This window comes from Poeciliopsis prolifica, unplaced genomic scaffold (assembly GCF_027474105.1).
Source record: "Poeciliopsis prolifica strain line A6 unplaced genomic scaffold, Auburn_PproV2 SCAFFOLD007, whole genome shotgun sequence".
In the NCBI taxonomy this organism is placed as follows: domain Eukaryota; kingdom Metazoa; phylum Chordata; class Actinopteri; order Cyprinodontiformes; family Poeciliidae; genus Poeciliopsis; species Poeciliopsis prolifica.
Window position 1 is genome coordinate 6,947,429 of NW_026562382.1, and position 25,684 is coordinate 6,973,112.

General features: G+C 40.7%; 4 protein-coding genes and 1 non-coding gene across 9 annotated transcripts; 2 read left to right on the forward strand and 3 right to left on the reverse strand.

Moving 5' to 3' along the window:
• Nucleotides 1–134: 134 nt before the first annotated feature.
• On the reverse strand, nucleotides 135–8,659 carry nxpe3 (neurexophilin and PC-esterase domain family, member 3). 4 transcript variants are annotated; one of them, XR_008606123.1, is made up of 7 exons: nucleotides 7,513–7,638; nucleotides 5,031–5,202; nucleotides 3,307–4,082; nucleotides 2,870–2,937; nucleotides 2,575–2,799; nucleotides 1,863–2,486; nucleotides 135–1,771 (listed from the first exon to the last, which is right to left on the reverse strand). XR_008606123.1 is itself a non-coding variant. In XM_055031652.1 (6 exons), exons 2-6 carry the CDS (start codon nucleotides 5,121–5,123, stop codon nucleotides 1,924–1,926), a joined length of 1,725 nt encoding a protein of 574 aa, XP_054887627.1. In that variant the 5' UTR covers nucleotides 5,124–5,202; nucleotides 8,339–8,659; the 3' UTR covers nucleotides 135–1,923. The 4 variants fall into 4 exon arrangements, 3 of the variants coding, with proteins under 3 accessions (XP_054887627.1, XP_054887625.1, XP_054887624.1); XM_055031652.1 differs by lacking the exon at nucleotides 7,513–7,638 and adding an exon at nucleotides 8,339–8,659 and having other exon boundaries at nucleotides 135–2,486; XM_055031650.1 differs by having other exon boundaries at nucleotides 135–2,486; nucleotides 7,517–7,638.
• Nucleotides 8,660–9,102: 443 nt separating this feature from the next.
• cep97 (centrosomal protein 97) lies at nucleotides 9,103–15,829 on the reverse strand. 2 transcript variants are annotated; one of them, XM_055031654.1, is made up of 11 exons: nucleotides 15,601–15,829; nucleotides 14,977–15,119; nucleotides 14,149–14,307; nucleotides 13,943–14,044; nucleotides 13,707–13,820; nucleotides 12,780–12,946; nucleotides 12,519–12,683; nucleotides 12,238–12,416; nucleotides 11,348–11,999; nucleotides 11,141–11,216; nucleotides 9,103–10,527 (listed from the first exon to the last, which is right to left on the reverse strand). In XM_055031654.1, the coding sequence occupies exons 1-11, from the start codon at nucleotides 15,635–15,637 to the stop codon at nucleotides 10,045–10,047; spliced, it is 2,277 nt and encodes a 758-aa protein (XP_054887629.1). In that variant the 5' UTR covers nucleotides 15,638–15,829; the 3' UTR covers nucleotides 9,103–10,044. The 2 variants fall into 2 exon arrangements, with proteins under 2 accessions (XP_054887629.1, XP_054887628.1); XM_055031653.1 differs by having other exon boundaries at nucleotides 11,141–11,219.
• Nucleotides 15,830–16,144: 315 nt separating this feature from the next.
• rpl24 (ribosomal protein L24) lies at nucleotides 16,145–19,490 on the forward strand. The gene is made up of 6 exons (XM_055032015.1): nucleotides 16,145–16,207; nucleotides 16,334–16,409; nucleotides 16,961–17,071; nucleotides 18,264–18,400; nucleotides 19,164–19,227; nucleotides 19,360–19,490. The coding sequence occupies exons 1-6, from the start codon at nucleotides 16,203–16,205 to the stop codon at nucleotides 19,438–19,440; spliced, it is 474 nt and encodes a 157-aa protein (XP_054887990.1). The 5' UTR covers nucleotides 16,145–16,202; the 3' UTR covers nucleotides 19,441–19,490.
• LOC129361555 (small nucleolar RNA SNORA23) lies at nucleotides 17,521–17,701 on the forward strand. Its single transcript, XR_008606156.1, has one exon. It is a non-coding gene; the product is annotated as a small nucleolar RNA SNORA23 (small nucleolar RNA).
• A 173-nt stretch (nucleotides 19,491–19,663) lies between the features above and the next one.
• Nucleotides 19,664–25,186, reverse strand: mpc2b (mitochondrial pyruvate carrier 2b). Its single transcript, XM_055032363.1, has 5 exons — nucleotides 24,833–25,186; nucleotides 22,630–22,670; nucleotides 22,294–22,378; nucleotides 21,874–21,985; nucleotides 19,664–20,565 (listed from the first exon to the last, which is right to left on the reverse strand). The coding sequence occupies exons 1-5, from the start codon at nucleotides 24,924–24,926 to the stop codon at nucleotides 20,526–20,528; spliced, it is 372 nt and encodes a 123-aa protein (XP_054888338.1). The 5' UTR covers nucleotides 24,927–25,186; the 3' UTR covers nucleotides 19,664–20,525.
• Nucleotides 25,187–25,684: the final 498 nt, after the last annotated feature.

Consider the following 25,684-nt stretch of genomic DNA (forward strand, 5'->3'; position numbering starts at 1 on the left):
GTCTTGCATTAAATGTAAATCGGTCCCAAAGACAATTTGTTTTCATTTGATTTTGCTTTAATCTTTGAAGAATACCAATAACAGCAGGTTATATTGGTACATTTAGCAAAAACAAAAGAAAAAAACAGTAAAAGTTAAATATAAAATTCTTTATTTCAAAAGTGATAAGTAACAATAAGGGGAAATTAACAGTCTTGGTAAACTTGTATTAAAAAATTCTGATTTGCACAAAATGTCATCTAAAGGTCTGAGGATAGAACATTGTGTTGATGCTCAAATAACTTGGTTTCCTAAGAGGAAGTAAGAAATAAAATCAGACCTGTATAGAGCTTTCCAGGTCTCTCAAAGACGCTTTACAATAAGATCAGTCATTTCCATTCATTCACACATTAACACACTGACAGTAAGCTACTAGATTGTAGCCACAGCTGCAAGCGTTCTGCATGCCGAGGAGAGTTCACCTTCATCGGTACAGACAAAGTGTCATCATAGGGTAGCATGAGACTATTGGGTCTGATAGATTTAGATAGTATGTATCTAGTGGCACATGTGGTATTTTTGATATCTTTAAGTGGTGAGATGCCACAGAATTAAAAATCCCCCAAATTTCAAAAGAATATAGTAGCCTTGGTACTAAATTGCAAGATAAGTAAAAGTTTCTATTTAAAAGTGCATGTACTCTCGTTATATTTTTAAAAATACTGATCGCTCACAGAGTTTCACATTTTTTTAACAAGGAAAATATCCAAAACATTCATCCTCTCCTAGAAATCACTTCAGAAATACTCCATAACTGGCTGGCTCAGATTCCAACACGAGCCAGCAATGATTGTTTCTCACCTAAATCAATAGTCAATGATGAAACTAACTGTTGTGCAAACTCTATTGTGCTCTTGAGCCAAAAGTTTTGATCAGAAATCTGTATAAATTTGATTCACTTTACATTTTCTCATATCGAAGAGTGAAAAGAGTTCCTGAGCACCTTGGGAGGAGTAGCCGAAAACAAAAGAAAACCAGAACCATTGGAGGCACTGTCTTATGTCACGTAAAAGGCAAAAGTAGAAAAGCTTTCAGGCAAACAAAAAGGCTTGCTAACCAAAAAGAAGACAAAAGCCTCTCCTTTACACTGGCCCCAAAAACATCTTGATGAATTCAAGAGTTTCATTTTTGGGGAAATACTCTGTGGATTGATGAGACAAAAGTGAAAAGTGTTGATCCCAAACAAAAAACAAAAAACTTTACGAGAAAAACAAGTCTCTACGGTGACTCTAATGCCTTCCAGCAGAAACGTTTGAGAGAAAATGTCTGACCACCAGTGTGTGACGTTCACCTGAAGCAAACCCGGGCTGCACTGAGTGTTGCTGCTTCAACAAACACTAGCAAGGCTTTCCCACATACGGCGACACTGTTTTGGTCAGTTTTCTCAAAACTATAATTTCAAACATGAATTTTGAGCTTATTCAGGTTTCTACGTTAAGTCATAGCAATCGGAAACATTTAACTACTTAAACTGGTGCAAATTTGTAATGTTTTAAAATAATTCATTCATATTTGATTCTAAGGTACGTTTTGTCCAATTTTTTCTTTTGTAGCATTCAGGAGGAATCTTGTTTGTGATGAAGGGATGAATGAGAAAAATAAGACATGATTTTTTCTGCCTCAGGCTGTATTGAGAGGCATGAAGAAGCCGGGTACGCTTGACACGCACAGACAAGCTCACTTTGGTTCCAGCAGCGGAGAAGAAGTGATTCTGCCTGAGTCTTTGGCATTCCTGGAATAAATTATGTACAGGAAGGAACACGATAAGTATAAAACCATTCGCTAAAATTTGGGAGGGTAACAGAAGCTGCTCAGATCCGTACAGTTGACAGATGAATTCCCGTTCCCTTCGACAAGAGATTCTTTCACCAGACGCCGCAGCTTCTACTTTGTCCTCGACTTTGTCCCTGGGCAGACGTAAGACAGAAGCATGTCTATCATGTTCTGCACGATGGTCTGAGGAGGATGGAGGGCGTGAGGGAGGTGATGAGCCAAACTCATTTCCCAGGCGTCCACCATGAGAACATCCAGGCCTCTGAACATAGCCTTAAGCACCGTGTCCAGCTGCAGGGAGTACCAGTCGCTGTTGTACAGGCTCACCTCCTCATCCAGGGCTTGGAGGTTGGCCGACCGGATCACCACCAGCGTCTCCGGCGCCCGGCCCAGCAATCTCAGCAGCGCTCGCCGAATGTGCCTGAGGCGCCGGATGTACACCTCCACGGGGAAGGTGCTGAAGTGGGCCCAGATGCTGAGGACCACCACGGTGTTGGGGCCTCCGGAAAGGCCGTCCAGTTCATTAAAAATGTAGCGCAACTCGCTGGACAGGACAGTGGAAAAGCGTATGGGCGGGCCATGGCATCGGTACTTTACCAGGATGTTATGGGTTGTATCCACGGCCATGAAGGGCCCCACATTTTTCGGACTGTGCAGGTTTATCTCCTTCATTTCTGGGAATAAAGGAAAGTTGCTTTAGGAGCAACAAGGGATGTGTAAAAGTAAATAATTAAAATAAAATGAAAACAAACAACGACTCACCTGGGACCAAGGTAATGAGGTACTCGAACCACTGTCGAACAGTTGAGTCGCCATACATGTTGATCACCTTGTTCCTCAAACACTGAGTGATTGCCGCCGATTCGTTGAAGCGACGCATTACGGTGCCTCCTAACGGCCTCCAGGAGTCTTTAAAATAATATCCAGAAGGCCTGGGCTTAACCGGGTCTGTTTTCACAGAGCTGCTTTCCTTCTCAACTTCACCTGCTACAAAGGGAGACAAAAATGAATCCATGAAATACACAGACACTGCAGAACAAAGAAGTATAAAGTTTACCTTCAGGTGGCAGCACGTTGATTCTGTCTTCTCCTGAGGCGTGTATTTGAACTTTGATGTTTACACCACTGGGAAAAGAACGGAGAAATTTTATTTCAAGCAAATTTAGAGTGAAAGTTTATGTGAAACCAAATGTTAATATGTTAATGTTAATATATAATAAACACGTTTGAAACGAGTTTGTAGAAAACAATCCCTGGAGCTAAAGTTACTGATGTGCTTGCTGTTTACAGTATTGATAGTGAGTGTGCATCACACTGAGTGATTGGGTTGATTGGTAGTGGATGTATGGATTGATTGATGGATTGATTGATTGAGTTCATTCTCATCTCATCCTTTACACATATGTGCCTGACGTGGTAAACACTTGATTTACAGAACTGCCCAGACTGTGGAGGAACCCAGTATAATTTGTTTACCCATAAAACACAACAGACCTCTGGAAGAGCAGAGCCTCCTTGTTGGTCAGGAGGTGTTTTAAATATCCCCCTTTGGCGTGGTTGATTCTGGTGTCACAGCCGAGCATCTTGGGCTTGTAGCAGTACCAGGGTTCGCCCGTGTAGAGGTCTGTATAGTTGCACAGAGGATGCTGGTCGGAGGGTAAGCACATGTTACACAGAGTCGTTTCTGACAAGAAACCCAAGCGGAACAGGCTCTTGAAGAAAACCCGATCGGGCCGATGCTCCCTCAAGTGTTTCAGCACAGCGACCGCCTCGCTGGAGTGCACAAGCGTTATCTCGACGTGGGCGGCCCCCACCCAGAGCAGCGGGAACAGAGCAGAGTAAATTCCATTCCTGTGGTCGACCACCGTCCCGGCTACACCCGCGCCGAGCTCTGGAGAATGCAGCCTGGCAAGGAGGAAGTCCCCGCCGTAACGCTTAGGACGACCCTGATAGTCGTGCATTTGGACCAGAGCCTCCAGCTGGTCCCCGATGCGCCACTCTCTTCTTTCCTTATTGGGAAGGACGGTGAAGAGGCTGTGAACAGGGTCACTCGTCTGGCGTAGGCCGAGTGGAGCAAGGCGAGCTGGAGGGCCAGGCCACTCTATTGAGTCCAACAAGTAGTGCTCTTCAAGTTTATCCTCAGGAGATGGTTTCTGGCCCAGATGGGCACAGAAGGTGAGGTTCTGATTGTATGTTGGGAGGTTCACGAGAGACGAGTGGATCCTGGTCTGAAACTGGTAAAAGGCCGAGATTGCGTGGCAGTTCCAACTCTAAAAAAGAAGATAGTTGAGTATTACACACAACCTGCTGCCCTGTACACTTGTATTGTTTGCTGAAATCAATATTCACTTTTGCCAATTGCAGTTTCTTTGTAGAAATGATAATATTATAAAGATAAGACCAATTTTTCTGCAACAAGAGTTCTTTAGCCAATTGCAGATTATTTGTTCATTCCTCGATCTGAGCAGATTGATCATGATCAATTGAAAAGTCTTGAGGTGAGCTGGGCCGTTCCAACTGACCCACCGATCGTCCAGCTCAGAATGTAATTATAAACTCACAACCACTAACAACTGCCTAGCTAGTATGGGTAAGTGTTGGAGTTCATTAATTTCTCTCTCTGTGCACCAACCAGGTTTGTTAACCAGTTTCAGGACCTGACCAGAACTCCTCAGCGTAAATTAGCTTCAGAAAGAGAGAGAGAGACAGAGAGATAGAGAGAGAGACAGAGAGATGCACAGAAGAGGCAGCTTTCAATAATCTACTCCCCAAACTAACTCACAACCCTGCAGAGTGTCTCAGACTCTTCACAAGTCTCGATAAAAGGTGAGAGGCTATTTAGAAAGGAGAAACAAAAAATGAAACTCAAAGCTGAACTAAAAGGGAAATGCATTAATGGTGCGAAAAAGGTTTAGGTTTAGGCACAAAACATCAACCTTCAACAACTTGTGTCTGAGACCTTACCAACTGAAAGGTGCCACATTTTACACAAGAAATGGTGTGAACTTTAGTGCTACACTAAAATGTAGGTAAGGTTTTTACTAACCCTGCAGCCCCAGTTGCTGAGAAGACAATCATGTCCTCTTTCACTATATATTAGTAAAGTACTCTGTGCGTTCTGCACCTCACATTTTTTCCCAGTTTTTGCTGAAAATAAGTGAACTTACCAGCTGTGTTTTGTTTAATAAAACCCAGATGTGTCCCACTTCCTGTCTTACCTCCAGAGTGTGGATGTTGCGCAGCAGGAAGATGAATCCTGACAACAACAGGAACACGAAAAGCAAGGCATACTTGGACAGATTTCGGCACATGGTGTCTCCTTTTTATCTCTCATGATCAGGCCCTGCTCTTCGCCCGCACGTCACCACGGCATGGTTTTGCTTTTCAGCTCTGTAATAAGCACACGGAGAGGCAGAGCAGGAAACGTCGGAATGAGCAGAGCCATTATCAGTCCATTATTGCAAACATCATCGTCTTTTGTACGATTATGCTTTCCGGCCTGGACACACTCATGGTTTACAACAAGTGAATTACTTATGATGTGATCACAATCTCACAGTGATCATTTAAAATGAAAATAAGGGGGGGAAATCCAACCTTTTAACCAGGCTGACAGACAGGGAGAGCTCAAATCAAGAAGAAAACATTTAAATCCATTTAAGTTGGTCAGATGGTCGACAAACTTTCAGCGTATGAATCCTTTTCTTCCTTGCATAAAGGCATAACTTAACAAAGAACAACATTTCTCCTGTTTAACGAAATCTCACTGGCGTTTGTTTTTGTGAATTTGGAAGTGGCTCAGAATAGAGCTGCTCGTCAAAGCATCCTATGATAGTCAAAGTTAGGAAATCCTATTTTCCAAATAGCCAAGTAATTATAATTTGAGAAAGTGTTCATTTTTATCAACAATTCTTACAGATGAAACATATGTAAAACATATATATATATATATATATATATATATATATATATATATATATATATATATATATATATATATAAATTCCCTTCTCATTTTTCTCCCTTCAATATATATATATATATATATATATATATCTATCTCTATATATAGATATATATCTATATGTATATATATATATATATATATATATATATATATATATATATATATATATATAAAAAAAATTCCCTTCTCACCCACCGCGGGTGGTTCTTATCCTCTGAGCTCGGGTCCTCTACCAGAGGCCTGGGAGCTTGAGGGTTCTGCGCAGTATCTTGGCTGTGCCAAGGACTGCACATTTCTGGACTGAGATGTCTGATGTTGTTCCTGGGATCTGTTGTAGCCACTGCTCCAGTTTGGGGGTTACTGCCCCGAGGGCCCCGATGACCACAGGCACCACTGTGGTCTTCACCTTCCAGGCCCTCTCCAGTTCTTCCCTGAGGCCCTGGTATTTCTCCAGTTTCTCGTGCTCCTTTTTCCTGATGTTGCAATCACTTGGTATTGCTACATCTACCACAACGGCTTTCCTCTGTTGTTTATCCACTACGACAATGTCTGGTTGGTTCGCCATTACCATTTTGTCTGTCTGGATCTGGAAGTCCCACAGGATCTTAGCTCTGGCGTTCTCCACCACCTTTGGGGGTGTTTCCCACTTTGATCTCGGTGTTTCCAGTCCATATTCTGCACAGATGTTTCTGTACACTATGCCTGCCACTTGGTTATGTCGTTCCATGTACGCTTTCCCTGCCAGTATCTTGCACCCTGCTGTGATGTGCTGGACTGTCTCAGGGGCCTCCTTGCACAACCTACACCTTGGGTCTTGTCTGGTGTGGTAGATCTGGGCCTCTATTGCTCTGGTGTTTAGGGCCTGTTCCTGGGCGGCCAGGATGAGGGCCTCTGTGCTGTCCTTGAGTCCAGCTTTTTCCAGCCATTGGTAGGATTTACTGATATCAGCCACTTGGGTTATTTGCTGGTGGTACATCCCATGTAGGGGCTTGTCCTCCCATGATGGTATCTCTGGCACCTCAACCTCCGTTCCCTGTTGTCTGAGACATTCACTGAGCACATTGTCTGTTGAGGCTTTGTCCCTGATGTATTTATGAATCTTGGACAGTGGTTCTCACACTCACTAGTCCTCTGCTTCCTTCCTTGCAGCTCGTGTACAGTCTCAGGTTGCTGGATTTGGGGTGGAACCCTCCATGCATGGTTAGTAGCTTTATATATATAAACAGAGTAATTTAGATGCAGGATAGAAAGTTATGCGAGAAGGGGAACAAGAATTGCCTGTTTTTTTGTTGTTGTTTTTGTTTTATGTCGCATCATTTTAGGTTCAGCCCATAACAAAGGACAGAGCTGAACTCCAGCTCCTCCTGCACAGCCAGAGGAATCGGGTTGCTGTTTTGACGTACGGCAAGACGATAAGAATTTAATACAGCTCTTAAAAATGTATTCCATTCCCCCCGTCCAAATAAAATAAATAAATAAATACATCTTTGCAGACGTCAGTAAAGCAATGAGCAAAACAGAACAACAACAATGGTGCAGACTGAGCGGCAGTTTTGTTTTTAAATGATCTTAGAAAGATGACAGTGTGTGATGTCGGAGCGCACCGACGCCTTCTCATACGGAAATAAACAACATTGAGGAGCCTTAGTATATAGGCTATGAAGATTTATCAGAGAGATGCACTTTACAACCGAAATCGTTATTTGTATGCGTAGGGCGTTCAGGTGTCTTACCTACATGTCAGAATGACGACGAACCGATGGAGGAATCGAGAATTAAGGCCAGGAGACCAGAGAGAGATAAAACCCGAACATCAGAGGCAGAAGCGCCGTTATCGCTGCTGAAGAGGACCGCTGAGCTTTACCGCGCCCCCTGGTGGTCAGGGTTTGCCACACGTTGACTTGTTTAGGATGCCGTTTTTCTCCTCCTCCTCCTTCTTCTGCTTTCTTTTTCTCTTTTTTTTAATAAAAGCTACATGGGCTCACTTCTACAAAAGAGGTCAACAGCGAAGCCGGACGTTCAGAGGTCAAACTTTCCAGCTTTTGACCCACTTTTGGGTCAGCTTTTGAAAATAAAGGCGTAAGAAGGTCGTGACTCAAACTCCGAGCTCACAAGCATTTGAACCAAATCAGCATGGGGAGTGGTGCAGTGCCAACATGATCAAAATAAACAGCAAGCGAATTGGTCAGCCAATTAATTGTTTAGATTATATATATATATATAATATATATATATATATATATATATATATATATATATATATATATATATATATATATATATATATATGCGGAGGGCGTATATATATATATATATATATATATATATATATATATATATATATATATATATATATATATATATATATATATATGTATATATATATATATATATGTATATGTTTTTTTTAAACCCTTAGTAATTTATTTCAACCTACTTTTATTCTCAGTTGACCTAAGTCAACCTACCTCAGTCAATTAAACATTGACCTACCTCAGTCAGAAAACACTGACCTACTGTGCACAAACTCGGTTAATAATGCAGATTAACCTACATTACCTTTAAAAGAGTAGCTTTTTTCTCAGCCTTGGATCTTCATTCTGTCGTGGTTGATCCTCTCGGTGGATCCAGGAGAGTCCCCTTTCTCTCAGACAAATTTGGTGGAGGTTGGGAGGAGAAGCCTTGGTGGTCAACCCTCTTCTAGACCACCGATTGGACGAAGCAGCAAAGAATCCTTGTTCGTGACGCCAATTTTGTGGAAAAAATAAAAATCTGTGTGGTGACAGCTCAGGCTTAAGACTCTGGCAAACGGCAAAAGCAAAAAAAAAAAATATTTCTGTCGTTTGCAAACGGAGAACACACAGCAACCACAGCACATCAGCTGTACCTGCAATGAGCTCTGACTTGGAGCTGCATGCTCCCACAATATATAGGCCTCTTCAGCAATGAAGTCACTCCCTGGCCCAGAGGGAGGGAGCTCAAAACCTGTTCAATTTTGAACAAGTTTATGTGGCTACGTGACCTTATGCATAGTCATGTAGCCACAGGGCAGAATGGAACCTCTTTCGTACTGAAGATTAGTTGTTTAGATAAGATCCTTCTGTTCACCACTGCATTTTTTTGTAATGAAGCTCCAAAGATGCAAAGTTTTGAGTTAAGTGAGATAATGACTGTCTTCAGGTACAAAGTTGCAAAACAATTAGGAGAATTCATGTCTTGAGTCGAAATCAACACATGAAGCAGGAAGAACTGTTCCAAGATTGTTTGGTCTGAAGCAGAGCAGATGCATTCTCCTCTCCAAGTTAGACTCACACACCCACTGATAAAAGCTCTGTATACTGTAGCTTTATTCTTTCCATTTAACAATTGACTACATCAGAGAGTGGATTTTTCAGGTGACCTTTTGAAACTTTCGTCCCATTAATTAACAACAACTGTTTGTGGAGACAGTGTTTGTTGGCAGCTGGAGCTACACCCTGACGGGATGAGGGTGTTAGGAAATGGATGGATGCAAGCAGATGTGGAAAATGGTTATTCATGGAAGGATATGCACCAACACTGTGTGCAAAATGTGACTCCAGCATCAGACGCATAGAACAATTCCTGGAAATTACAATGAAGCTCAAACATCCGGAGCACAGAAAGAGGCTTGTGAACAGACTGTAGTCGTGCGAAGTCCAGCTTGGAGGTGAATACAAATAAACTGGTTTCTGAGCTCTGGGGCCGAGACAAGGAAGCTTCTGTCTTCGAAATGAGAAAGACAGGAAAGTCATTCAAGTAGGACAGACATGTGCTGATCTTCTGCGCCAATGATGCATATCTACGTATTTATTTACATTTTTGAAAATAGCACAACCGCTAAAACTTATCAAACCCAAAAGTTGACAAAAATCTACATTGGTAAACAGATCAAAAATACAAAAAAATACAATAACATACATTGTGTAACTGTCAGCCTCTAATTGTATTCGCAGTAGTTACTGATGAACTTTGTCCACATTAACTGTTAGAAATTCTGTTGCTACATTCAATCAATGTATTTTCATCGCACTAAATGTCCAGTGATAACCAGAACAGATTGTACAAAACAGCTTAAGTTACATTCAGTGTACGTTAGAGTTTCAAGCTTCTTCTGAGAGTTAAAATTGAGCTTCATTTGTAATCAAGAAGAATACAGTTTACAGATCTAATCAAGGTCTTACTAAGGAACAAAATGTCTGACTCCCACGCAGAATAATTATTCACACACATTCTGGATAAGGATGTCAGGCCAACTCTGGTGTGCTTTGTGGTGCCTTCTGCATGGGGGTGTTGTTGGTTGAAGCTGTCCTGCTTGGGGACGTGTGTGGAGTTTCTGTTTTATCGCTGTTTGCCCCTTCAGCCTCCTCCTCCCTCTGCTGTACAGAAGACAGGTATTCGTCCAGCAGGCTGCAGTCTGCGCTGTCGGCACCGTCGCCCACGCCGGCGAAGCCACTCCGGACCGAGCTCAGCGCTCGAACCGTCTTCAGAGAGTCGGCCGTCCCGCTGCTCAGAAAGCTGTCCTCCTGCGCAGCCTGCTGCTCATTGGTCGACTGGAACCCAGAGTCCGGAAAGGAGACGTCTGTGATGGGAGGGTTTGTGGTGCTTGAGGCGGCAGGAGGGGCTGTGTGGCAAACCCCCGGAGAATAGGTCGGAGCCGGAGGAGCTGGTGGTGTAACGGCTGCAAGCTTGTTCTCCACTGACTGCTTCCACTGCTGCATGGACTGAAGCTGCATGAAGAACACGGAACAAGAGGAATGATATCAGGCTGCGTCTCTGAAGAAATCACCCCAGTGATGGCAAACGCAACTTAAAGAACTTTGGTACCCATGAAAATGGTTTCCGAAAGGATGCAGTTGATCCTGTGAAAAAGTAACTAAAAAAAACATTTTTCAAAGTTTGTCACATTACAAACTTCATTGGATTTCATTGGGATTAATGTTATCAACACAAACTAGTGCGTGACTGTGAAGTGAAGAAAATGATAGAAAGTAAACATTTTTTGAAGGCTTCAGATCAGAAAGATCAGGGAACACGATTAAAGTTGTGCAGAGGCGCTCGGCAGAGCTAGGTTCTCGATAATGTACCAAACTTTTAACAGTAAGATGGTTCAAGTCACCATCTTACAATAATATGGGCATCAAACTGAACTGGCAAGCCAGGCGAGAAAATGAATCAGAAGCAGGACAGAACGAACTTGATCTGTATTCTGATAGCATTTCAGCAGAACACTTTGCATAAATAACAAATAAATAAATGTATAGATATTTTGGTTTGTGTCAACCGTTTACATGCAAATGCTAAATTTTTTCTTTATTAGTCATAAATGTAATAATTATTAACCTCTTTCCATAGAAACTTCACCGCCTCCTCCTGAACCAGCCTTTGGAGCCTCTCCTCCTCGTACTGCTTCTCCACCCTGCTGACACAACAGATTCTACCTTACGTCTTGTTTCTGACATGTGCTAAAACACAACCAAAGATAAAACTAATCAGGTTTGTTTTTGCCTCTTGCCGAAATCTGCTATATAAGCACTGAAGAAAACTCACATTTCCAGCTTATCAGACAGGAAGAGGATGTGTTCCTGCATTCGGCGCAGACGGATTTCGCTGCGCACTTCTTTGGCTGCGGGATGAAAACATCGAACAGAGTGCCCTCGCCACCAGGACTGGATTCTGACCGCCGCCTCATTTGCCTCCAGCAGATTTAGTTTGTCGACGGACGAGCTCACTTGTGCTGCTTTTCCAGTGTCTTTACTTTCTACTTCCCCAAAGTCAAAGGGCGTCTCTGTAGGATCTTTTGGCATGGCAACCCTTGCCGTGGATGCAGCTGTTGTCGTGGCAACAGATGCGTTATTCTCTCCACCAGGTTTACTCGGGTTCTTCTCTGTGGGAGGCGACTCGTTGGTCTTGTTAGGGTTGGAATTTCTGGATTGCGATGGTCGCTTTGGAGCCAGAGAATCGGGCTCAAACGTCTCCGTCTCGTCTTCGCTGTCGGTGTGGCCCGTTTGTGGGTGCAGGTCAGACGTGAAGGGAAGGAAGGTGGACTCAGAGGAAAGCAAGCTGCAGTTGATTTTGTCCTCGTCGGTTTGCACGTCTTCCAAAAAAATGTGCTCCGCTGTAATCCTTGGGCTGCGAACGGCTGGCAGCGACGCATGAGATGCATCGCAACTTACCCAAGTGTTGAACTGCACGACTGGCTCTGTGGAAGAGCAGAAGGGGTGAACACTAGCAGGTCAACACATGGTTTCTGCAGGTTCCGCCAACTCAAATATGTTAAACTTACATTTTCTACAATGACGTTAAGAAATTTTAAGGCCTTAATTTTAGATTAGGACTTTGGGACGTTTTAAGGTTACGCGGACACTCTGTGGTTCGGATACGAAACCGAAAGCAAAGGATTACGACTACCAGTACAATTGATAAAGCAGTCTTCTCACCTTTCTCCTGGACAGACGGAGCGGCAGCGAGTGCAGGCGTGGGGATTTTTTTCACCTCTCGGTCTCCGCTCTGTGAAGCTGGACGTGAAGGGCTCTGGCTTTCAACATCGAGCTGAGTCGGACGAGGAGGACTGGGACAGTCTCCGCGCGTCTCCTCCAACAGCTGCCGTTGGTGAAATCTGACAGAAAATGAGCAAATTCGAGATAATTATACGTTATTAAAGCGGGTGGAAATAACCATTTCATGCTTGCATTAGGTAACGCAGCATTCACAATGATACCTCTGTTTACTGAGGATCTTCTCCAGTTTGGCATCTTCTGCCGTCTCCAGGGCAGGTGACGCCGTCAGAGGGCAAACAGTGGCCAGGTACTGAACCAGCTGAACATGCTGCCCAGGTCGATATGAGCGACCTTTCCCCTGACTGTAGAGCCACTCTGCTTTGAGACTATTGTCATCAACAGATAAAGAAAACACAAATTAGATTCAAAAGTTTTGACAAAGCGTCGCAAGTAGGCCGTAGCAGTGCGGCAGACGGGCTCACCCTTCTTTTTGCGACACTATGTAGCCGTCGAGGACCTTCAGGTTTAGGCACCAGCTCATGATGTACGGTCGATAATCGAAACCTGGCAACGAGGGAGTCACCATGACGCAGGGGTTGCACATGATGGACAGCTGCTCCAGTTCATGAAGAGGGGCCAGGTATGACACCTAAACAACAACACTCAATGCTGTCACTGATAAGCAGTATTTACGTTTCAGTAAGGCCAGTTGCAATAAATAATAAATCAATTAATTGTACAATAATTTAAAATAAGCTCATAATTTATATTTCCACGTTTTATCATTTTTCTTGTCTCTCTCCATTTCTACCAAAAACAGGATGACAGAAGTTCTCAGTCTGGTTCATTGGTCTCAACTAAATCTTTTTTTGTAAAACAATTTTCTTTACAGAAACTTCATACTTTATATAATTTTGCGCTTTTTTGTTGAAATGACTACGAGTTCCAGTAAATGGACTGAACTTATATAGCGCATTTCCAGTCATTTTGACCACTCAAAGCGCTTTACACTAGAGTCACATTCACCCATTCGCACACACATTCATACACCGACTGGTAGGCAATTTGGAGTTAAGTGCCTTGCCCAGAGGCACATCGACATATGGCAGGAAGAAGCTGGAATCGAACCTACAACCTTCCGATTGCAAGACAACTCTGCCACACAGCCACAGTCGCCCAGTGTCAAATACTCATTAGAATTTATAGTTTATTGTTCTTTGAGGATGTTTTTCTCACATTATTATGCCACTATCAATATATTATTTGAAAATGGTCTCAAAACAACAAAATATTATTATTTACCACAATAACGTCTGAGACTATTTATCACTCAGCTAAATTTGTTATGGTGGCAAGCCTTATTTCAGGTTGGATCCTAATCAGGACAGAATTAAATGGTAGACAATTACTTCATTAAGATCCCTTATCTCATTTTCTGCCAGGGAGAGAATTGATAAATGGGCAGGCAGATGGGCAGGAACAGTGCGGAGCGTTGTTATGCTGTTTCCATGGAGCAGCAGCGTCTGTAAAGTGGACAGAAAATGGATCACATTTATAAAGAGAGAGAAAAAAAATCCCCTCCAACACAAGAATCATTAAAGTGCTCTATTGGATTTTTTTTGTTTAAGTAAATATTGAGACTTACCTTTAATGACTCTAGTTTAGTCAGGTCACCTATGGCAGATATGTTATTATCAGAAAGATCCAAGTGCTGGAGAGACACACAGCTGTTCAGTTGCTCAATGACCTGTGATGGATAGGAGACTGTTAAAGATTTATCAACTGGCATTAGATCAATGTATAACCATATTAATTACAACATAGTCAATGTCTGTACAAATATTTCCGTACCTTGATGTTGTTTCCTGACAGGTTGAGCCATGTCAGATGGGACAGATCTCGCAGCCCTTCAATGTAGCCAATACTGTTATTGGGAAGATTGAGGACTCTCAGCTCTCTGAGTTGGGAGACCCCCATCATTCTCACCAATCGGTTATTGGCTACAGATAGCTGATTGGTAGAAAATAATGAGTTCAAATTAGACAGACATTAAACAGATTAAAGCAAATGTTTATAGGGTATGAAACCTTCGAGTTCTACACATTTCTCTAGTCAAAGTTGCATACTTTCCTTTTATTTCACCAATTTTAAGGTTAAGTGCAAAACATCATTATGAATGTACAGTATGGCAAATATTTTCAATGGATGGGGGATATTTTAAAAGCGGGAAAGGGAACAAACTGCAAAATACTCTAATAATCTAATCAATCTTTATCTATACATTTCTCTAGTCAAAGTTGCATACTTTCCTTTTATTTCACCAATTTTAAGGTTAAGTGCAAAACATCATTATGAATGTACAGTATGGCAAATATTTTCTATGGATGGGGGATATTTTAAAAGCGGGAAAGGGAACAAACTGCAAAATACTCTAATAATCTAATCAATCTTTATCTATACATTTTTCTAGTCAAAGTTGAATACTTTCCTTTTATTTCACCAATTTTAAGGTTAAGTGCAAAACATCATTATGAATGTACAGTATGGCAAATATTTTCTATGGATGGGGGATATTTTAAAAGCGGGAAAGGGAACAAACTGCAAAATACTCTAATAATCTAATCAATCTTTATCTTGAGCGTGATACCAGTGAGTGCTGTGTGTCTTTCCTAACACTACCTGCTGAAGGCTTGGGCAGCGTTCCAGGTGATCCAGCTTCATGATGTTGTTACGGTCCAAGATGAGGGTGTGGGTGTCCTCGGAGCATGTGAAACTGGGATCCAGCTTCTGCATACTGCGAGCTGAGAGATCAACCACAGGGACTGGGGCAGAAACGAAGGACGAGGACAGAGCAGTCAGAAAAGCCACACAAAAATGTGATTTCATGACTTTATAATGACTACAGCAGACACAAGGCTTTCATTTGAAAACAAAAGCAACGAGTTTGACTGACAAACTTATTGAGACTTAAATGTTTAAAAGCTCAATAGTCGATGGAATTCCACGAAGAGGACAAAATTAGGGCAGAAAGAAAATACCATCCTAACAAATACTTTTTCATAATCTTACAACACGTATCAGATACCTATGCATAATATGCATTGATTTGACTCAGAGATAAGCAAAACAAAACATGAAACGTGTAAACTTATTATTTAATTTAGAGTAACTGACTCTGTGTGTTTCTATGTACTGATAACGTTAGGTTGCTAACGGGTGTCATGTAATGCGCCCCGCTCGGCCTCTTCTATTAACCCCCAATTTATATATTTCTCTATGAAAAACTACAATTTATACACTTACCAGCATTTGTATCACACTTCACGTCTGATACTCCCATCCTATCGGCTCAGGACAAGGCTAAGCTTTGGCTAACAGCTACACTGGGAAAGACAAGAAGCATCTTTCGGTCGCCAAACTGCGGCACGGGGGGCTTTATGGGAAACGTAGTTCCACGTGCCTTTCTCTTTCACAAGGGTGCTTTTACAATATGCCCCCGACAGGACTACAGCTCACTGCTTGTCGGCGGTTGTACGCTCGTCCCGCCAACAACGTTTTGATTATAAAATAAAGAAAAAAGATGAATAACAATGCGGAACGGAACTACTCATTATTTTTAATAATAATTTTATATTTGTTTTATTTTTATTTTTGTTAATCAAAAAATTATCCGTCTTTTTCGGCAACGGTTAAGTTATGACGTCACATTGTAATGTTTAGCCAAGATATAAAAATGACCCAAAAATTACTTTAAATCTATTATATTAAAACATATAAAAGCAAGCATACGATTAACCCTTAGGAAGCGTTCACTTTTTTGTTTATTAAATATCAAATAAATAACCGTAAATCAGTTTCCGCTTCCGGTATCTTTCTTTCCGGTTTTGAGCCCTCTCGTAGCCATCATGAAGTGAGTGTACCGAATATAATCAAAAGCAATCTGAACTCTTTAATCGACATTGTTAAGATACCTCTAGCATAAACTGATATGTTGTTCACTCTTCTATCGGTGATGTATTATATTTGTTGGTTACAGGGTCGAGTTGTGCAGTTTTAGCGGGTATAAAATATACCCCGGCCATGGCCGCCGATACGCCAGGATAGACGGAAAGGTAACAATTTCGCATTGTATTTTGGCCTTTTACCACTGCGAATGTAGCTGTTTTGCGGGATAAATGCATCTTTTGGTTTAAAATGAGTAGCTTGTTGGTTATGGTTTAGTTCAAGATGCTCTCGGTCCTCTTGAAAGCTATTTACTTTGCTAGCATTAGCTTCTAGCGTCATCATTCTAGCAAGAACATATAAGTTAATATAAAACTTCAGTTTGTACTGACACGAGGTTCTTACCAAGAGAATAGTATGTATTTTTGAAGTCACATAATGTTAAAGTCACGCTTAACCCAAGTTTGCATATGTTTTAGCAGGAAATTTCTTTATCTTGATATCATTCATATTTAGGTTAGTGTGTTGAATGATAACTTAGCATTGAGCATCTCAACAATTTAGTATAGTTATTCATTGTAATTATCTAAATTGTGACTTATAATAGTATTTACATCCTTATTATTGATTGGTGTAATATATAAAAATGTTTATTGAACTCGTAAATGCCAAGTTTCTAGGGCACAAACTAAAATTATAGCAATTGTTTTGTTTTTATCAGGTGTTCCAGTTTTTGAACGCCAAGTGCGAGTCTGCCTTTCTATCTAAGAGGAACCCCAGACAGATCAACTGGACTGTGCTGTACAGACGCAAGCACAAGAAGGGCCAGTCTGTAAGTACCAGGGCTTACAAACACAACCTGATTTGTGTTGATGTTGAAAATCTTCCCTTTGGAGTTTATGTATTGTCCTGCGAAAGTCCACACAGTCCAAATTATAGTCGTGTGAACTTGCACAGCTGAACCTGAAGCGTTCTTGAAAGCTGCACTGCCCCAACAACTCCTGTACTACCACAAAATTGCATATGTGCATTTACCTGTCCGCGAGGATGAATTCAGTTGAGATTTAATTTCTCTGCATAGAAAATGTAAAATAAATGCTGGAGAAAAAAAATGTTGCAAGTAATTTCTTTGTAAAACATCACCAGAGATGTGCAGAACATAAGACTTGACAACATCTGTCGCCAAACATTAAATATAAGTGCTTGCTTTCTGCCTGGAGTCTTTGTCTTTTTATGAGGGTGGGATGCTTCGTTTGTGTGTGAAGTATTTTTTTGGCTGTCGGTGAATGGTGTGCACAGTGTAGGTCTGTGTTATGTGGTGTCGCTAGGCTGCGTTTTGCAGTCCTGGCCACAGCACTCACTCCGCACCTGCAGCCATAGAGCAATCGGGGATCATAGTACTGGTCTTTGAGGTCTTCGCAGACATCTCACCATGGACCAGCCTCCAAAGTCTCCAACAAAACACTCATTTACACATAACGGCTCATTTATCAGCTAGTGGTGGCTAGTATTATCGGTACACTGCACAGTGTTTAATGTCAAAATAAGTATTTGCTTTGTCAAGTGGAGAATAGCTCAGTTTTTTTTATTTTTAAGACTAGTGATCTACGTTTTGTGCTTTTGGTTAAAAATAGTCTGAAACTATTTTCTGAAGTCTAGTTTTTGTTCAGTGCTTAAATATCACCTTGTTGCGTCTGAGTACTGTTTACTTCTGTCAGTCAAAGCTTAGATGGGCTTATTTAAATCACCTGGTGGTGCTGAATATCCAGTCAACTTAAATACAGCTACAGCAGATGTTTAGTCCTGTCTGCCTTCCTGCTCTGAGGTAACAGCCGTGCTGCACCCTTAAAAGAATGTCTGCTTTAGAGAATTAAAGCTTTATTATCAGTGACGAAGTATTTTAAGGAAGAATATTGCTATTTCTCTTAGCTTAAACATGGGTGCTGGACCTGTTTGTCTTCAAAAGTATCTTCTTGTATTACAGACTGAAGGGATTTTGATAAATGTCGTGTCTGCCTTTACAGGAAGAGGTGTCAAAGAAGCGTACCCGTCGCGCAGTGAAGTTCCAGAGGGCCATCACTGGGGCCTCCTTGGCCGAGATTCTGGCCAAGAGGAACCAGAAACCCGAGGTCCGTAAGGCCCAGAGGGAGCAGGCCATCAGGTAAGAAGACGAGTTATGATTAAAGTTTTGAGATGTTCAGAACTCCGTATGGCTGTGGTTTGTAGTATGCTTGGAGGAAATAATATTTAAATATCAAAGTATGGTTTTGATAGAAGACAATCAATCAGTGTCTTGCCCAAAATCTCTTTTTATACTGAATTTGAGAAAACATAATTCTTAGAGCTATCTGGTTGTAGAAGTGGCCTGAACAAAAGTAACTACTATATTCATTTGTTTAACTATAATCAAAATGCAACAGGATTTAAAGATTTAGAAATATTTCCATGTTTAATAAGATGTTTTAGAGATTGGACAAGAGCTACAGTCTCTAATGGACTGTTTGTTTTAACAAAGTGAGGACACTAAAGTTCTCTACTGTCCATAAATCTCAACATGACTAAACGCCACTTAAAAAATAATTCTTATAAAGACTGTTCCTCAGTCTAGGATTCCCATTCTCTTTATATATTTTATGTTAAAATGAAGCTTTGAAGAATGTAAATGGTGTGTATTTTTATGTACATCTTTGGACAGGAGTTAAGAAACTTCTAAATGTCAAAAAATTAACAAGATATGAGACAGCCAAACTGGAACTACTTGTGCCATTGTTTTGGCTCTTGTTCAGTACTTTACTAGAGCTGATATGATAGACTGATCATTTAAACATCGCCAAATCACAATGACACTATCATCACTTAAAGATGGCTTTATAATGGACCAGATTATCCAGCAGCAGCTGTTCAAACCTTCCTTTTCCTTTTAGAGCTGCCAAGGAGGCCAAGAAGGCGAAGCAGGCAGCCAAGAAGCCCGCTGCGCCAAGTGCAAAGGTGAGAAATGTGAAATATAGACAAGCTTGATTACTCAGTGACCTTGATGTAGGTTTGGCAAAATTGGCAAATTTAGGATTTAACCAGTTTTTTGATAAATTTGGTGTTTTGAACGACTTTCTTGTTTTCTAGACCTCTGCCAAGACGGCACAGAAACCCAAGATCGCCAAGCCCATGAAGGTCAGCGCACCCCGCGTTGGAGGAAAACGCTAAATCTGGACTTACATTACTGCTTGTGAATAAAGTTTTGTGGTTAAACCTCACGTCTGGTTTTGGATTTTTGTTGTTTAATATACAACACCGAGTTGAAGGTAAACCTCTGATGTGGTTCATTTTGTTTCCTTACTCTTTAAAAATTAATCCTCAGTTCATTAAGCTGCCATCCATTCACATCTGAGTTTATATCCAGAGTTAATCAACACTCGGGTGACCAAGCTGTATTAGTCTGATTTATTAATACACAGCAATTCCCAACATACTTTTTACATTTAATGACCATCCCTTAAATGCCTGCACAGTCGGCAGATTAATTACACAAATTATTGCTAAATTAGGGAGTTACTGCATAAATACAGTTTGATTCTGTCAATTTTTTTGGAGAAAAAAAAAACATTTTCTTAGATCAAGTATTTTACAAGGAAGTCTGAAAAAAAGCTGTTATCTGCACCAGTGTTTGCTCGTTGACTCGCAAAGCTGCACGCTCATCTCGAATAACTTCTCGCACATCTCGAATAACTTCTCACACACTTCTGTCACAATAAAAATACAAATGAGGGTTTGTTCTTGAATGGATTATCAAAATGGAAGGAATCCTTTCCATTGAAATCAAAGGTTTAATGGCTGCTGAGGAACAGACACCAATAAAATTCTAAATATGTGAATGAAAAGATAAATCCTTAAATTTATGGTGACATTCAGCACAGATCCAACATTTTGGGAAATTTGCTTGAGGTACCGATTGCTACAAATGACGCAAAATTTCCCCGACTAGTGCACAGGATACAAAAGCATGACGTGTGAAATCAGACACTGTACAATCATAAAACTTGGTGAACAAGCGGTACTTGTGCGTTGATGACCACGATATTGACGAGTTAAAAAGAAGAAAAAAATCTTATCTTTTTATAAACACCCTGAGGAAACTTGAAACTTGGGGAAAAGCATATTTCCTTCAGGGACAACAGGCTTAATGTGGTAAAATGTAGTTATGGCATGGATGTTATGGGAACAGCGCAGGATGGTGCAGAGATGATATAAAAGTCTCCCTCTGTGTCAGCAGCATCGCAGTGAGAACTTCCTCATGACTCGGCTTCAGTAGCCTTCAGCTCCTGCTTGTAGCTGCAAACGCAAGGAGAAAAATGTATTTGAAAGCATCAACATTGAACACTTTTGTCTCTTGTAGCTTTCTATATATTCATTTTTGTTGTTTGCTACCTGGATTATGCTGAACTTGGTATTCATGCTAAAAACATGAATGTTGTAAAGATAAAAGTCACTTTAGTAAAAGCACTGTAGCACCACCTAGAGTCCAAAATGTGAAACGTTTTTGTGGGTGTCAACCAGTCGAACTGAGCAATGAAAGATTTTTTTATTTAAGCCAAATTCAAAGAACATTCCCATGTAAATAATGATCTAAGTTACATTCATTAAAATGGAGTTGAAAAGACTCAATTTTACAGTTAAAGTGAAAACAGGAAGTCCCAGTAGATGTGGGCCAAACGGTTAGCATCACAGGTTCAGGCGATATTCTGCTGGCGATCCTTGGTTCCTCCTCTTATATGGATCTACGTGAACAACCTGCCTCAGCATTGTTATACACCATTTACTTCATCCATGAAAGCAGTACGTACACTAAATACTGTTCCTCAGAACATTCCTGGGGAAAGCAAAACCGGTTCACCGAGGACTAACGAGCCTGATCCACGGATCTCACAGGATCCGCTGCTGACAGCGCAGAATGCACTCAGGGGTTCGGACGAGTCCATCGGTCACAGAAGGGGAACCGGCTTAGCGACAGTCAGGCGGTCATAATGTTATGCCCGTTTGTTTTAATTAGCCTTACTCTGTTATTATTTAAATCTGGTTTTGGTTAAAACTGTTGTTGCTGCACATAAATGGATGTCGAGCAGCTGAAACTTGAATATTGAGCTATTTCTAATTTTATGTTGTTCAACAAGATTTAAAATTTCCTGTCTTACGTTTCTGATCGTGACTTGACACTTTTCCATAGATTTAGTGTTACAGAAACTGTAATAGTTGTGAAGCACATATTTGTAATTCAAGTTGAGTGCAACATTTGTCACTTTTTTTTTTTGGTTTTTATGTATATATTTATTTTAGAGACTGACCAAGAGGAGTGATGCTGCTCATCATTCTAAATCTGAGGTAAAAGAAGCAGGTAGAGGTGATTCTCTTGGTCCAAGTTCAGTCATTTCATAATTTGCTTTAATACATATAGAACACATCTAGAGCGGAAGGTCAGAAATGAACCTACTGGTGTTTTACATCAGGAATGATCACAGGTTGTGGGCTCCAATAAAAGAAAGCAGCCATACATTTCTAAAGATTATCAGTAAAAGGTGAGAAAACTGGACTATCTTTGCTTGACCAATGTTTAGTTGTGAATTTAGAAAAACGCAAACCCACCTCCAGATCCGGTAGAGCTGGGACGCTCCTGCGCCGCCCACGAAGAAATTCACAGCAAAAAGGTTCCAGTTCTTTGGGATAATGACCAATGAATATCTGGACCAGATGAGCCCTGAGGGAGGAGAACAGGAGGGATGTTTGTCCACAGTGATGATAAACCAGCACAGAGTCAATGTTTTGGTGAAAAAAGGCCGATAGATAAGATTCGTTAAAGCAAACGAAGATGCAAAGGTTAACCTTTAGCACATTTCAATCAAACTATCTCTGAGGGAACGTCAGCAAGCAGTTTGATCCAGAAGGTTTGTTGAGAAAAACCAAACCAGATCTCACCTCAACCAAACAATGTTTCTATGTCTAAGTAGTTAAAGTTATTTATATGCTCTAAAAGGATTCCTGCTGAAAAATTCAACTTAAACCCACCTGTGGCTGTCAGCACTGCAGACTGGGAGGTGCTGAGTTTCTCTGCTGGTCGGGTCATATCAGCCAAACCAGCTAAGACCAGGCCCTGAAAGAGGGGGGGAAAAAGATTTTCTTTAATCCCAAACATTTACAACACCAGTCAGTCAATGTTTCAGTTCCGACTTTGACCCCTGAGAAATATCTGAGGTCCGCAATGTTCACGTACTGAACAAGCAACCAGGCAAGGGTTATGTATGTTAAACTGTGTTTTATGCTGTCAAAAGCCAACAAAGGTCGGGAACGACCTCTGTTTGAGTTCACAGGCTTACATATGACTGTGTGTGAAAGTGCACTTACCCATTTAAACATCGGGGCCCAGAAAAAAACTGTTTTTGGACCTGGAGAGACACAGTGAGAGGGAAACCGTGTGACGTGGCATTAAATGTTGAGGCTACTCTGGTTAGCTCCCAGTTCCTGTCAAGCAGTTAACTTGTCATAAGACGCATAAGCTGGCTAATCAAAAGCAGGAAAACTTTCCTTCAGAAACTTAAAAGTCGCTTTAATGACATGTCACACCACCAGGAGCAGAGCTTGGGGAGCTTTGTGAGCTTGGCATCCAGACTGGCTTCATTACTGATTGTTTTATGAGCACAACATATGAATAAACCTGATTGAGTGATTTTACCTGCACAGTGCTTGGAAATAGTTTTTTTCCACAACAAAACACAGAACTCACAAAGTTTATATAAATGCCTATTTTTTTTTTTTACCTGATGATGAGATGAACAGTCTTTCTCGACCGACTAAATAGTTTTGAATGAAAAAGACAATAAAGGATTATCCCATTTTATGCTTATGCAAATCAGGCTTTGAATAAACTCAAAACTAAGCATATCACAGAATGTGCTATTTGATAATGTTTAATTTTCGTTCAATTATTAAACAGTCAATAAAAGAAAACAATTTTTTTAAACTGTCCTGCTGATAAACTATCCAAATCCAAAACTCTTTCCCCCCCCCCCTTTTTTTTTAAACAATATTATGCATTTTTCCTCCATAAAGTCACTCAGATAGATACTAACAACTTTAAATGAGTTAAGGTGTTTCATTTTTTTTTGTTTTATGACAATGCCTTTGCACTCTGGAATAAAAAAAAGCCCTTAAAATGTCTGATGCAATCTGCATTTCATCAGGACAGCTGTAACTGCAGCAGCACAAGACATCAAAGGTTAGGGATGTTAAAATGGGCAATAACTAAAAGTATTCTTTCACTCTTTTCTAGAGTTTGACGTGTCAAAGCAGATCAAACCACACCGAGAGTTTTACTGCCATGAAACAGGAATGACACACAATAAAGCTGCGCAAAGCTTCAACCCTGATCATCAAAGCTGCTGGTCTGGAGTCAGTACTCCTCTCAAATGTGGTGAACCAAACAGAAAAGTGGGACGTCTGTCCCTGCAAATCATGATGGAGGGAGGTGGCTTTTGTCGCCGCCCTTACTACCAGGTAGGAAAGTTGTCCTTGAATAATAACATCAACAACAAAAAAAAAAAGAACAGTGACCTCGCTTCACCTCAAAACTTCCTTCACTGAACTTAAAATCAAACTCTGAGTCACTAAACATTAGCTACACATATAGGACTAAGAAGTTAGGCAAATTATAATCGGTGTTGTTGCTTTGTTTTGGAAAAGTCATGTTGGTCGGTGTTCGTACTATAATTATTCTACCCGTATTGATAGACACTGAGTACGCAAATAAAAAAAAATATATATATAAAGATGTGATGAAAGGTGAGAGTTTTACCTTTTAATCAATTTAATGAGCAATCCTCCATTAAGTCAAGACCAGCAGTAAAAATTTGGATTTTAAAATACTAAATAAAATAAAAAAATTGTTTTCATAGAAAAATAATGTAAAAAAATAATCTAAATCCAATATTCAGTTTTGATTAAATTTGTCTTAGAAATGTGTGACTTGCTGAACATTTTTGGTCATAATGAGACATAAAAATACCACCCAGAATATTGAAAACTTTTTCATTTTACCCTTTTACCTTTCTCAAAACAAGGAATGACTAAAAACAGAAATTTAAAAGAGCCGAACATTTACAGTTCTTTGCCATACTAATAATAAAAAAAAGTCTATATTTGCTCATGAAAATGTTATTTTTGCTGCAGAAATCAATAACTAGTTGTGTTTGCTTTCCAAGACAGAAGACAACACACAGAAACTTGACAGGTGTGTCTGCAGAGATGTGGTCGAAATGAATGAACTGATTGTTGTCAAACCAGAAAGCATAACCTAAAGTGCGGTTTACTTTCCTTATAAACGCTTAACAATCTGAGAAGATTAACTCTGGTTGGGGTGAAGTTATCCAAGAGTGAGATTACTGCATAAAAGCGATGACCTTTCGTAAACTTGCGGCGCACAGATTAGACAGTAGCTGCTCTCGTTTTCTCTTTCAGGATGTGCTCCCCATTCATAAACAACAACACCACCACAGCTGGACCACCAGCAACACCTCGCCAGTTTCACCAAGAGGCTTAGCAGTACATTTACCTGCCGGGTGGTTGTAGAGAGGTCTCAGTTTGGCGGGCAGGATGTGCTCGATCCCGTCCAGAATCCTGTGGTAGGACGCTCTGAGCGCAGCCATGATCCGGGTGACTCCAACCGCAGAAGCTAGCTTCCTATAAACTGTTAGCTTGCTGTTTAACTGCGTTTAACAGCGGCAGAACTGTTGCTAGACGTTGTTTAATGCGGTTTAAATAGGGTTCTGTGATGTTTAAGGTTAGAGGAGGATGCTACTGTCCTACTGTCGACCTTTCCCCGGCAGAAGCCGTTGCTGTTAGCTGCCAGTAGCTTCCTCCCTGACGGACAAGAAGAGGTGACTTTCTGTTCGACGCAACCTTCCGCTTGATGGGCGGGGTTACACAGCTGCATGGTTCTCATTGGTCCAGACGGTGACAGCTTTGCGACGATTGGCTTACTATCGAGTTTGTTTGTTTTTATGTACATGATGTACCAGAAAGGCGGAAACAAAACAAACTCATCAAAAGAATTACAGCGCCCGGCAATTTATGTTTTTTATATTTTTACGTAACACCCTAAACCTATGTGTATTTGTCTTCATTTTGTGTGATAGAAAACACGAAGTACTAAATTTTTCAAAGTGAAAGGTAAATTATTCATATTTTTTCCATTTTTTTTCTGAATAAAAATCTTAAAGAGTTTTGAATTTCAGCCACCAAATTCAAAAGCCTAGAGCTAATTTTCACTGCAGCAATCAAAGCAGCAAGACACGAAAAGAACCCTAACAGTAAAAAGTTTCCATCAGATGTTTATGTGACGATTTATTCACTTTTTGTTTCTTCTCATGCATTAGGCCCACATTTCTACACTGAGTTGAGTTTG